This window comes from Microtus oregoni, unplaced genomic scaffold, assembly GCF_018167655.1.
Source record: "Microtus oregoni isolate MIOR12 unplaced genomic scaffold, Mior012 000004F_ref0000308, whole genome shotgun sequence".
NCBI classification, from domain to species: domain Eukaryota; kingdom Metazoa; phylum Chordata; class Mammalia; order Rodentia; family Cricetidae; genus Microtus; species Microtus oregoni.
In genome coordinates, this window is record NW_024543063.1 from 23,371,614 (window position 1) to 23,385,439 (window position 13,826).

Below are 13,826 nucleotides of genomic sequence, written 5' to 3' on the forward strand. Positions count from 1 at the left end.
ACTCACATTTTCTCCTTCAAAGCCTTGTTTCTGTTCGTTCCCGATTCTATGAAGGACATTTCTCCGCAGCCAGCTTCTTTGCTGTATTAATGTGGCCCATTCTGAGATCTCATGGCCTGGGGAGACATTAGTATCCATTCTCCAAAGGATTCATGCTTGGCTTACCTTTCAGGAATTCAGGATGGTGTTAAGTTCGAAGCATAGACCCCAGCCCTGAGCCTGAGAGTTGTATTGATCTGGACTCCGAATCCCAGCAGGGGGACCACTCCCACAGAGTATTTAAGTGAACTCCCAAAAGAGGAACATGTGGTCCCTTTTCCTTCCTCCTGTGGTTGCATCATGGCCTCCTGGTTCCCCCTTGGGGCCACCTAAGAACACAGGAATCCCATTAAACCTAGATGTTACTTAATTTGGCTTGTTTGGGAATTTGTGTTGGCAGAGAGCTCATGGTAGGGTTCTACAAAGATGCACAAGAGGTTTTAAATAGCAGTTGATTACAAGCATTCTCCTCTGAAATCAGTGCATCCATTAAGAAAAAAAGATCAACACTGTTAATAACATTATTACCTAAATTAAGGGGCAGCCAGCTATGAAAGGCAAATCTACAGATCTAAAAAGATCTGTAAACACAAAGAATACCCTATCTACGATCAATTTAAAAAACAAAAAGATAAACTTGCCCTGTTTACCAAGTTTGGTTTATTTTACACATCAAATTTTCATCGCTTAAAAAAGGGGAAGTTCATATAAAGTATGAAACACCCGGGCTTTATTAACACAAACATATTTTTATTAAAGAGTGAATGCATTTATCTAAAGAATAGTTTACATATGTCATAATGCAACAAGCATATCTTCAGGAGGTGAGTCCTCACCAATACGACTCCATGCTTATTGTACATGCCTTGAAACTGTACCCACATGGGGGACATACACACACACACACACACACACACACACACACACACACAAACACATACATGGACACACAGGTACACAAACCAAAAATACCAACACCATTGCTGTCTGGATTATATTATCTTTCTCTTAAGGCTTCTAAGGTGCCCTGTTGCCCCTAACATCACGAGAAGTAAAACACACCTTTTAAAGGGGCAATATCACTTGAAAAAGTGTTTCATGTGCCCTCTTAATGTGTCTATTCATCTTAAATGTGTATATTTTAACAAATACGTTCCATGATCCTTTATGATATGCAAAGATCTTAAAATTGAGAGATCTCAAGCTATCAGTGAGAATTTTTCTTCAGAACTGATGTTCAAAGGGATCATTCTGACTCTAAGATATTATTGGCTTTAGGACAACAAGATCACATTTTCCTTTATAAGTTTCCAGATAGACGTGGGATTTCTACACAGACTTGATTTCACTCATTCCCTTCTTGAGTTCAATGCTGAATAATAGAGCAAGACTTCCCAGGCAATGTCATGTCAAAGTTTAAAACATCCATGAAGGAGTCATCCAACAGTGTAGTAACGATGTAAGCTACTACAAGCCAGGACTTTATAAAGGGCAACCTCTATAGACGCTGGCCACCCATCCCCCCTTTTCTCTAGGGTGTCTGATGTCTGAGAGTCCTGGTAGATTTGCTGACTGTTCATTTAATTAATTTGTTATTTCTTCTTTGTTGGAGTCCTGCAGTATGTTGAGCCTCCATCCCTTTTGGGGAGGCTGGAAGAAGGAGAAACATAGGCGGGGGGACAGGAGGACAGAAATGATCATTAGTTGCAAGGATTCTAAGAAAATAGAAGAAGTGAATACAAGAGGAGGGTACTACTTGGTATACTCATGTAAATCAAAGCATTATCTTTAACTGTGAACTATCTGCCATCTAGCGTGCTGTTAGTTGTAAAGCTTAATCCAAGCTGTGCTGATTCATGTGCTGAGGAGAGCGTCTGCCAACATGCCAAGCAAGGAGGAGCAATCCGTCAGTTACCGAGACAAGTCCTTTCCATCCTGAAGCCTCCACATCAGCTTCACCACCCCACGCCGCCCGCCTAGGGATCACAAAGATGCTGCTAACATTCTTGCTGGATTTCATAAGGCAGATGGGAACAGTCCATCAGACTACAGCCACGGAGCATTTGCCTGAGAATGGTGAAAATAGGCATGGAGATCTCCCACCCGGAAGTGTTGAAATAGGAGAAAAACCCAAGAAGACAGTCTGGAACTTTCCTCCTCGTCCACACGCCCACTCTCCTCATGGGCACAGCAGCAGCAGATATCAATGTCACGTAATTAATGATACATTTCTTTAGATTTAGAATTGCTCTTCTGAATTTAAAAAGCATGGTCAGCCAAGAGTTTTGGCAGTCTTTTCATACCAAATTTGAATCATTGCAGATGCATCTGTCTTCTGAAACTCCTTGCCCAAATGCTGCCTTCACTGGAACATCTCAAGTTCCTTCAGCCATCATCAGATTCTAATTCCTGGGAAGCCTCTTCAGATGAGCTGCTCCTATGGATCCGCCCATCACTCTTCATACTGTGGAAAGTCTTCTTGAAGGCCTCCATCATGGCGTGCGCCAACTTCTTGGCCTCCAGCTTGCTCTCGCACTGCACGGCATGGCAGTCCATCTGGTAAGACAGGTCGTCGTTGATCTCTCTGTACACCCAGGCGAAGATGTTAGGGCTCACGTTGTGGTCAGCTGTGCAATAGGCGATGCGAGCCACCTGGAAGGTATCCATGTGCACGGTCGCCTCGCCTTTGTGGTCAAGGTGATGAAGCCAGACTTGGAATGGACGGATCTCTAGGAGGGCATTGGCTGGAAAAACATCTTCTCGGGCCAGAGTGTGTTTCTTCCAGAGCTCAATGACCGGCTTCTCCGTGCAGCCAGATAAAAACTGCATGCCTGTGGTAGAGACTTTCCCCAGATAGGTGACCTGCAGACGGGAGACAGGAAGGAAAGGGGGAGGTCAGCATGGCGCACTGAGCTCACTCGGAAAAGCTAAGAGACAAGACATGTGATGCACACCAAAGTGGCAGAGCCACTCCTGGACCCCATGGAAGCAGAATTTCTTCCTAGCAAGTTTCCTCCAGGGCAAATGTATTGAACTTCTTTAAACAGAGTTGGACTTTTTAAAATCTAATACCTGGAGAACTCCTTCCCTCTTCCAAACCCCTTTTAAATTAAAAAATGACCAATGATGATGATCTTTCATTAATTTGGCATTTCTTTGAAATCAGAGGTCACTAGAAGTTTACTTTCATTCAGCCAGAAATGTGAGCAAGAGCTCAAAGACAGCAGGAAACCAGGAGGCCGGTGCATCTGCAAAACAAAGCCTTTATGAAGCTTATCTCTTGGCTGAATCCTCTCTGCAAATCCTTCCCTTTCTGACTTCCTTTATGCTGTTTGCTTCTAGCAAATACCAAAGACACAAAAATGTGTTCTGTTCAAATTACAGCCTGAAGCATGATTTCCCCCTTCCACTGAGAAGTTTTAAAAATACAGCAATGCTTTGCTTTTCAAGCTAAACAGTTTGTGAAATGAAGGGTATCTGGTTAAATGACTGTAGCTGAGAGACTAGGGAAGGCTAGAATGCAAGGTTATCAGATAGCTAGCTAGGCACTATTCAAAGGAGGGAAAATCATTCCAAAAGATTTAGATACTGTCTTTTTTAAAAAGCTTGGGAGAAAGCAAAAGAACTTAGCTGTATAAAGGCACCTGTGGCCAAGCCTGAAGACGAGTCCAGTCCCTGAACCTAAGTTATGGAAGGAGAGAACTGACTTCCATTTGCTGTCTTCTGACCACATCTGCCTCTGTTCGTAACTTACCCAGAGGTATATGTTATTGCTTTTCTCATCAGGACAGGTAGACCTGCTACCACTGAAACGTAGACATTAAAGAACTGAATGAAACCCAAGTGGTCTGTCGTGGAATATTAAAGATGTGCTACCTTCTTTTATGCTGTGGAATATTTGTTTAATGATGCAAAGATGTGTTGCATTCTTTTATATTTCATTTGTTTAACTCTATGAAACTGTGTTACATTGCCTGCCTAAACCACATGCTTAGTCTAATAAAGACCTGGGGGGGGCCAATAGTTAAGCAGGAGAGAGAAACAGGCAGGGCTGGCTGGCAGAGAGAATGAAGAAAGAGGAGAGGAGGACACCAGAAGCCAGCCACACAGTCACACAACCAGTCTCGGAGTAAGAAAGAAAGAAAGGCATATAGAATAGAGAAAGGTAAAAGTCCAGAGACAAAAGGTATACAGGATAATTTAAGAAAATCTGGCTAGACATAAGCCAGGCTAAGACCAGGTATTCATAAGTAAGATTGTGTCTCCATCCATTTGTGAGCTGGGCCTCCAAAGAGTAAAAAAACAAACAAACAAAAAACCTACAGTGGTCAACTAATGAACAATGTAAAGTTGTGTAGAATTGGTTAATTTAAGTTATAACATCTAGCTAAAAACAAGCCTAAGCTATCAGCTGAGATTTTATAATTAGTAATAAGTCTCCATGTCATTACCGTGGAGCTGTTGGTCCCCATGAAAAAGTCTGACTAAAAGGAAGAAGTTAGATGCTGAGCAGGGGCAGAAAAGACAAGGGAACAGGGACAGCTAAGCTTGAGTCTTTTACAACCTTCTCTTAAGAACTACAAAGGGGCTCACATGAGATATATCTCACGTCCCTACTAATTCCTACCTTCTCCAAAGTACTGCCGGTGAGTATACGAGCAACACCAATTGGACTTGGTTTATTTGTTATTTTATTTGTTTGTGTTTTATTTCTTCTTTTGGGGGGAGGGGCTTAAAAGGTGGAGGGAACAGACCTGGAGGACTGAGAAGTGAATGTGCTCAAGGTTTATGATGTGAAGTTTCCAAATAATCAATAAAAATACTATGAAAAATGGCTTAAGATGTTGTTTTTAGTGTTGTATGTATTTTACAAAAAGAAAAAGAAAAAAAAACAAACAAAACCAACTAGTTTGGGTGCCTTAAGAGAAAATATACACATCATTTTCACTGAAACTAGAAATATCAAGTTCTATTAGATAGAAAGAAAGATAGTCTGTAGGAAGGGAAATTTTTTTTGATTAACTTTCAGTGCATTTACACACACACACAAATTTTTTTAAAGTTATACAGAGAATTCAACTGTAAGAAAATTAAAAGGTACTTTTTCAAAAGCTTCATTAAAAGCTGTAGATGACTTACTCAAATCAAAAGCAATTTTCTAGTGATAAAATTCTGGCAGCCAGCCAAAAAAAAATGTAACTCTCCTTATGAATGCTTATCATCCATAAGGTAAGGATTTTTAAGGAAAATACTTTTATTTTGGGAGTTTGTTTACTGAAGAATGGAACAGATTAGACACTCAAGGTTTTGATGAGACAATAATAAAAGCTATGTAATAATGCATAGATATTTACAAAGAGAATTTTAAAGCACTGAGGTAAAACATAATGCATAGAATTTATTCTGGGTAAACTAGTGTCTACTTTCACCGATGACAGAAAAGAGCCATTACGTAGCATTGCCAAAAGTGTCAAGTCATCACATATGCCCACAGCAAAATCAAACCCCAGTAAACTGAGGAGCTATAAAGGATGTTTGTGTCACACGCGATGGCAAAAGCATCAAATCTATCAAATTCATCGACAACTGGGATTTTCAATAGGATCTCACTACATAGTTCCAGAGGGTCTTGAACTCGTTAGGTAGGCCAGACTGACCTTGAATTCCCAGAGATGTACCTGCCTCGACCTCCCCAGTTTTGGAATTGAAGTTGGGCCATCACATCTGCTTTGGGATGGGATACTGTAACTCTGTCTAAAGGGCCGAACTTATACATAGGCAGGAGACGTACCCAGAATCATTCAGAGAGTAGTAGGAACATACTTTGTACATAAAATGTGCGGGGTGTGAGTAACAGCTTGTTGATCTGTGAAGAACTGGACATAGAGTCTGAATGTCCATTGACTGTTTTTGCTATTGGATGAGAGAGAGAGACATCCCCATTTGTCCTTGCTGTCCCTCCATGTTCTCACAACCTCTGTCCTTAGATGGTCACAGGCATCTAAGATGAAGTTAGCCTTGCCACATGACTAGCGAGATTCAATTGTCTGGCACTTTTAGAATCTCTTCCAGATTCATATATATCCAGACACGCTTTAAAATAAACATGTTATTCATTTTTTTGCAACTCTCACAAATGACAAGAATGTGGAATCTAAAAAGGCCGAACTTGCAGAAATAGAGAGCAGGATAATCTGCAGCAGAAGCTTGGAGGGTTGGAGGGGGAAGACCCGGTTCAAGATTGCAAAGCGACAGCCAGACAGAATAAATCAAATATTACATATACTACTGTATATAGGAGTGATTGCAGTCACATGAATTGTAAACCAGGTAGCCTGAAACAGCTAAAAGACAGGATTTTGACTATTGTTATCATGAAAAAATGATAAATGTTAAACATCTGGACTATTTATAAATATCTGATAGCTATTCAATGTAGAAATGTACAAAATTATCCTCCTGCACTCTGTGAAGATATACAGCTATAATCTGTCAATTTAAAGAATTTAAAAAATTAATTAATTTTCTCAAAGTACCCAAAATTCAGTGACACTCTAAGGAACCTCCGTGACTCCATTTTAAAATCAGGAGCAATTATATGTTTTGTTAAAATTAAGTTTCTATTTACTGTAAGAGCTGTGTTCTCTCTGTTTCCTGGAACCTGACCTTCCCCAACCATGATCTTGATTTGTTTTATAGAACATCCTTACCCTTCCTGACTCTCCACCCTCCCTGACAATCTCTGAACCCTCCCTAACCACATGGTAACCACATGTCTTTTGATTTTTTTCTGCATTTATTTATTGCCCCATTGTCTCTCTTATCTAAACCTACTTTGCAATTACTCTTGATTTTACTCCTTAAAAGGGGTCCAAGAAAGCGATTTGGGGCTGCTCTCTTTAACCTGACTTCGGAGGCAGTCGCTGGCCAGCTCTTGGGTGCACCCCAATAAAAATCAAGTTATCTTCAAAGTTGGCTCAAATTGTGATAGAATCTTACTCTCACTGGTGGGTTAGCAACTGTGTATGCAACTACACCCCTGCTATATACCGGGTCAAGAAGTAGCTAGATATTGGCAAACTGAAATCCTAGAGCATGGAACATTGTATGTGTATGCACCTACATCAGCAACGTCACAGGGGCTTGCTCGAAATCTATATCGGGGAAAACATTCCATGCCCTAGCTACTCTCCACAGAGGCCTGCCAGGCTTGCCATCCTCTCTGCTGCATGGCTCAGTGTGTGCTACCACCAGTATAGCTGTAAACAGTGTCAGAAGCAGGTGATGAGAGAGAGGGTATGTGCCAAAAGAGATGAATGTTTCCTTGATGAATGGGCTTCTTTTAAGCCCTGACGGTAAGAGGTACAATCTTTTGGGGCTACAGAGTTACAAAAAATTCCATATTTCAAAACTGGTCACTAAATCTATCCAAACTTGTACACAGGCTTTTTTCTTCTCTCTCTCCTCTCTCTCTCTCTCTCTCTCTCTCTCTCTCTCTCTCTCTCTCTCTCTTTGTTCTTTACCTTCCAGGGGGAATGAATGAATAAAGAGACTTGTAAAATGACGGGAGCAGCAGCCTTCAGAAGGATTAAGAGCTAGCTAGGCTCAGTTCATGAACACTGGAATCTCTTCTGTGGTCAGAGACAGGGGTGGGGTAAAAAACCAAGTGTAAATGAATCATTCTAAGAGCAATAAACAAATAGCAGAGAAAGGAAAACTTGTCCTCATGTGTCACTTGATGACTTAAACTCCCACCCCAACCGGTATCCGCAGTGAGGGACAGTGAGCTTTGTACAGTCCCAATTGAAGAGACTGTCTGAGAACATTTCGAACACGTGGCAGAGAGGCTGTACGTGAGAGGGAGCCATAGCATGTCTGCAGTGCTGACAGCAACCACAGAGCCGCTGTCCTCGGAACCTCTCCTTCCCAACCCACTCGCCAGCTCTGCGTTCGTGTCCAGTCCTGCTCAGCTCTGGCGAAACAAGCTGCGGTTCCTGAGATTTTTCCTCATTTCGGCCAACACCACTCCTCCTTCCTGGAGGCCAAATACATAACTCATTCTGCTTAGAACCTGCCCCACTTCTCTCTAGGTCAGACAAGATACGAACAGTAGTGACCTTGACCTTTAACAAGGATGCAAGATGGATGGATAATAATGTTAGAGTCCACACGCCTTTGCAACCAAAGAGTTTTTGGCCTTTTTGGCTGCATAAGCCCAGCTTTATAAACTGGGCATCAGTCCAGTGTACTTCTGGAGTTCTCAAAACAGAAAAGGAAGGAAGGAAAGAAGGAAGGAAGGAAGGAGGAAGGAAGGAAGGAAAAGACAAGAAAATGGTCCATCGAGAACAAAAGCTCTCTAGAAGCACCCCTTAGGCTATGAACGATCTTGCTCTTTCTCTGTGTTCTGTAGGAGACTGCCTTTCTCTGACTAATATAAAATAGCGTGATAGAACAGAAGGTGAAGAAAACGTAGCTGGATAGCCTCATAGCCTTTGGGTTACAAGACAGAAGATGAGAAAAACAAGAGTTACTGTTAACCCTGGGTCAAATGCCACTGCTTTGCTCTCACATTGATTTCCACTGGCATACATCAGAGAACCAGGAATGAGAAAACATAGGGATTACTTAAGACCTTTACTTGAATCTTCTCTCTTCTTGCTGGACAAAAAGAACAAAACTCCACTGGACACGCCAATCATTTTACAGCCCAAACTGCAAACAGATCTGCCAGTTATGGGCATGTATCATGTGCTCTAATTTGCAAAGGCAGTATTAAGAGATAATGATGTTCATAGTAAAAACTGTGAAATTTTTGTCTACAAAATAATAAGCATGGAAGATTCTAGAAGAATAGTGAGTGAAGACCAAAAGGTAGTAACTGAAAATAGTTCCTGAATCCCATGACTCAAAAGCAACAACAGCAATTGGACCATAGATGGTGACAGTCACCCAGGGCTTCCTTTATACAAGGTTAGTGGTGAAATGTTTATGCAGATCATAACCCTTCATTATGACTCCACATGTAAGGAATATTATTACCTTGCTTCTATAGACTAGGGGCCTATGGAGAAATCAAGCAATTTGTCCAAGCCAGATGGGGGCCGGGACTTAACGTAGGATTTCGAACCCTTGCTGCCCTCAGCTGTATTCCGTCTGTCCTCTCATAGATGATCCGCTCAGACAGGAGGGGGTCAAGAGGCCAGCAGGTTCCCCTGAAGGGCCTTGTCTGGCATAGGTGTCACCCTCCCAAGAGTTGAGACATCTCCATTCGAGTCTATCTGCATCCCAGAGTAACTCAGGAAAATAGTGCAAGGGAGTAACTGATCTCTTAACTATTTTTAATGTTCCAAAAAGGCTTTAAAATGTGTTTGCTGATACTTTCCTGTGGCATGCCTACATATAATTTAGCAAATAATAAATTTCATTTACAGGTTGAGGCTTGGGGGGCAAGGAAATAGTTCAAAGCATAGCATATATGATAGAAAATATAAATCTATTGTTAACCACAGTAGAAACTGCTGATCTGAACTAAATCACCCATTTTCCAATGAGAAGTCAGCAGATGCTTCAGGGTCCACTAATAAACACAAGTAGAACTTGGGTCTACATCTCCCAACTTGCAAAAGAATAACCCTGTAACTCATCATGTAACTTCAGATCTAACTTCTATGAGTCATAGCATAAGTACTTGTAATGGTGGAGAGTCCATATGAGTTTGACTGCACTACAGTGGCCAGCTGATTAGACAAGCATTGGGTTGCTGTGCAGGTCTCTTCTTGATTGTGACTAGCATCTAAGTCAGATATGTCTGAGTCAAGCAAACCAATATTCATAAGGAAGGTAGATCTGGTCCTATTCCCTGCAAGGCTGTATATCCCTCAAGGTATCTGTTGGTACTATTTACGACAGTACCAACAATACTAAAAGCAATAATTTTCTCAAGTGAATATTTGTCCGTAGCCTATTTATGCTCAAGCCCTTGTTGAGAAATATTTAGTAGTTTTTCCTAAGGTCATGGATATGAGGAATATTTTATAGCTTCAACATTTTCATGGATTCCATTGACAAAACCTAAAATCAGATTCATGGGAACTTTACTGGGGGATATATTGTAACGTAAATGTATACTATGAGGGTAATAAATTAAATAAGACTAGATATCTAGGAATAATTAAGTTCTATTTTAACTGCAATGAAGTCATGCATGTGAAGCTCTGCTGTTCACCACAGCGTGTACCTCACAATTACATGTTTAGGCTGACAATTTTGCTCGTGTTATATATATATATATATATATGATATCAAGTTGTTTCAGTAAAGTAGATGGATTAGATTTTTACATCCTACCTTGCACGTACCCAGCCATTCTGATGTGCAATTTATCCCGTCATTTGGATCTTGGATATGTGAAGCCTGGAAATATTGTCACTGACACTGTCAAAGATGGGAGCAATTAATCTAAAGGGCACCAAAGTGTGCCCCTGAAGACAACGACACTTAATAAAAAGGACGCCACAATAAAACCCACATTTCCTCAGCAGGTCCCATCTGGAAAGCTGACCTCAGAATGGTCCAGCAGGTCCCATGTGGAGAGCTGACCTCAGAATGGTCCAGACCCAGAGCTGCTCCACCCAGTGGCACCAGAACAATTTATTTCATGACAAGGCTTTCATTTCACCCTCTTCCTTCTCATAGGTGGAGCTTGCTGGAAGTGAGATTGATGTTCAGAAGCCTGCTATAGGCAGGTCCTCGAAGGGTCATGTTTTCTTAATGCTAAATCAATATCAGGCACACTGCTTGGGAATTACTCTGAGGAATGGTTTCAGGGGACAGGCACTGCAATGGGGAAGAAAATGTCCCCAGTCTCAGCCCTTGGAACTTTTTCCAGTTCATTTTCCTTGGCATACAGTTCATCAGAAATAGACCACATAAGGCACTCAATGTTTGAAAAGACTAACGTTGGTATAATATTGTGTTAAGAAGTGATAAATATACAAAGCAAATGTATATAAGGTCCACAGCTCTTAATTTTTGTCCTATGGAGGTAGGACAACAAAAAGGAAAGGTACTAGTAACCAACCATGATTTGCCATGGATTCCAGAGCAGTAAGGACAAGTTCAAATGAAAACCTTGGCACAAATTTTCACTGAAGTTTTGGTTTTGTTCTGTTCTAACTTGATTTTTTTATTCCCCTTTTTTTCAAAGCGACTTCTATTCCTGAGAGGATACCCTACAATGGTATTTTTCCTAAATCAATATAATTTCTAAATGCTTATCTTCATGCCCACAGGTAAGTTCAGCTCCCACTCCGTCTCAAAGAAGCTCCTTTTTACAACAGGTGGAGACTATTAGAGAGAGCCACACTCAATCAAAAGGCAGAGAATAAGAAACTGTGCCCAACCTCAACAGATACGCCTACAATGTGACTTTTATACTTAAACCTCACAAAGAATCACAGAAGATGGAGCAGAAATATTATAAAAGCCACACCTAGTTTGGTCTTCCATTTTTTAATCACCTTCCTTATTTTGCTCTTTCAAAGAATTGTTTATTATTTTGGAGGTATAATTCTATGATGAAAATAGAATTATTTTCCCCTTCCCTTCCCTCCAATATACTACTCCTTGCTCGCTTTCTTGATGACAAGAATAGAGAAAGCGGTCACTCAGGTTTTTTTGATGATTGAATTGCAGACTGGTGTGACACTTTAATGGAACTGTTAATGTGGAATTCCCTCCTGCCTTCTGCCTTAGCAATGCTATAGATGTCTCATCAATATAAAAATGCACTATCGCGACTTTATCCATTACATCATCACTCATAATTATAAAACTCATAAAAGCTTTCATGCTCATACAAAACAAAGCAGTTTGATAAAGTATACTACAATCATCTAAGATGTTATTACAAAAGCATATTATATAAACTATAGCATACTATAAAAACAAATTTATTCATAGAGAATGACTTATTGGCTATATTATAATGTAAATTATAGCAGACCAAAAAGTTACTGCTCTATAAGAGCAAGAAGAAGAAGTAAAAGCTCATATTTTTATGAATTTGCTCAGTTAGGAAAAAGAAAATCCAAAAAGAACAAGAACATGTTTCCAACAGGGGGTGGCTGGTAATGGAATTAAATCTCACAGTGATTTGAGAACAGCGTACCCACTTGGGGAAATGATAGCTTTTAGAACATCATTCCACACAGTTGTGGCATCCAGAATAAGGGAAACTGAGATTAATGCAGGCCACAGGAAGGGGGAGAAAGAGTTCAAAGTGAAATCAAAACAAAACCGAGGGAGTCCCATGGGATTGCAAAGGAAATGTGCAGCCAGAGAGGAGGGAACAAAACACCCAAGTGATGTTCCTGTCCTCAGGCTTGAGCAGGAAAAGCTACAAGGCAATGTGGAATTACATGTGCTGTTTGCTTTTTAAAGCAGTGAATATGTGTGACCCTGCACCTGTTTTGTGCTTACTGGAGTTGCAAGTTAAACCAGTAAATGAAGAACTAGGTCTCTCACTTTTGGAAGTCAATACAGAAGGCAAAATTCTGGGGGATATGCGTAATTTGCACAAATCCATGGCTTTTGATAGATAGACAGGTTGACACTGGTATCAACATATAGGTAGATTTTGTCCACATGGGTGCTTACACACACATATACATATTTTTTCGCTGTGTCCACTGCCCTGTGAACAGTAGCATGCATGCAGCAAAAAGCCATGCCTGGAGAGAACCAGTCCTAAACCTAACAGTTAAAACTTGGAGACCATTCCAGAACATTGAACTTTGCCAGAAAGTGGAAAGACAGAATGAAATAGTCAACAACTGCCTGAAGGCTCTCCTGTCAACCAAATGAGGGCTATCTGGCTATGGATATTTATGATGATGGTGGCAATTACACACTAAGAGAGTCAGGGTTTGTATACAGAAGATTCTGTCCCATCTGGTCCTCCAGTCATTCAGTCCCAAAGAAACACACAGAGGCTTACATTATAAACTATTTAGCCTATTGTTCAGGATTATTACTAACTACCTCTTACAATTTAAATTAACCCATATTTCTTATCTATGTTTAGCCATGTGGCGTGGAACCTTTTCTCAGTAAGGTATTCTCATCTTGCTTCTTCTGCGTCTAGATGGTGACTGACTTTCTGCTTTTCTTCTTCCCGGGATTCTCTTATTCTGGTCACCCTTCCTATCCTTCCTGTCTGGCTACAGATGCTGCAAGGATGTGCTACCTGCCTGTCAGTCATCCAAAAATCATCAAGGATAAGCAGGACAGACTCAAACAGGGGAGGAGGGTGTGCTATGCTTTGAATCTGCAATGTTCTCCAGAGGCTCGTGTGTTGAGTGTTAGTTGTACGGATCTCTTCCAATTGTCACAGTAACAGTACTTGGGATTTAGGAACAATGAAAAGAAATTCACATGCTATGAGTAGCTGCCTTTTTGTCAACCACTGTACAGTGGGAGAGAGTAATGCAGATTTGGTTGCATCACATGCTTGCATTTTCCCAGGAGAGGATTCAATAATTTCATGAGATTTTCAAAGTCTTTAGTAACATAAAAAGACATGTTTCCTATGGCAAATTCCTGTGAGCAATTTCGCTGTAGCAATGAACATGAACATGTTTAAGATTTGGATATACATATTTAATTGCCTTGCAGGACATCTAATCCATGTCATATCCTGTAACTACACGAAAGTCTTTCCAGGGACCAGATACTTTCAACAAGGGCAGCCGTCTTGTTACCAGCTTCACTAAACTGACAAATAAAAG

General features: G+C 40.7%; 1 protein-coding gene across 4 annotated transcripts in view; it reads right to left on the bottom strand.

Moving 5' to 3' along the window:
• Positions 1–768: 768 nt before the first annotated feature.
• Pid1 (phosphotyrosine interaction domain containing 1) overlaps positions 769–13,826 on the bottom strand; it is a 228,138-nt gene continuing 215,080 nt past the window's right edge. For all 4 annotated transcript variants that reach the window (XM_041650611.1, XM_041650608.1, XM_041650609.1 and 1 more), the window contains one exon: positions 769–2,901. In XM_041650611.1, the coding sequence (XP_041506545.1) occupies positions 2,425–2,901 (477 nt within the window). In that variant the 3' untranslated portion in view covers positions 769–2,424. The remainder of the gene's footprint in view (positions 2,902–13,826) is intronic.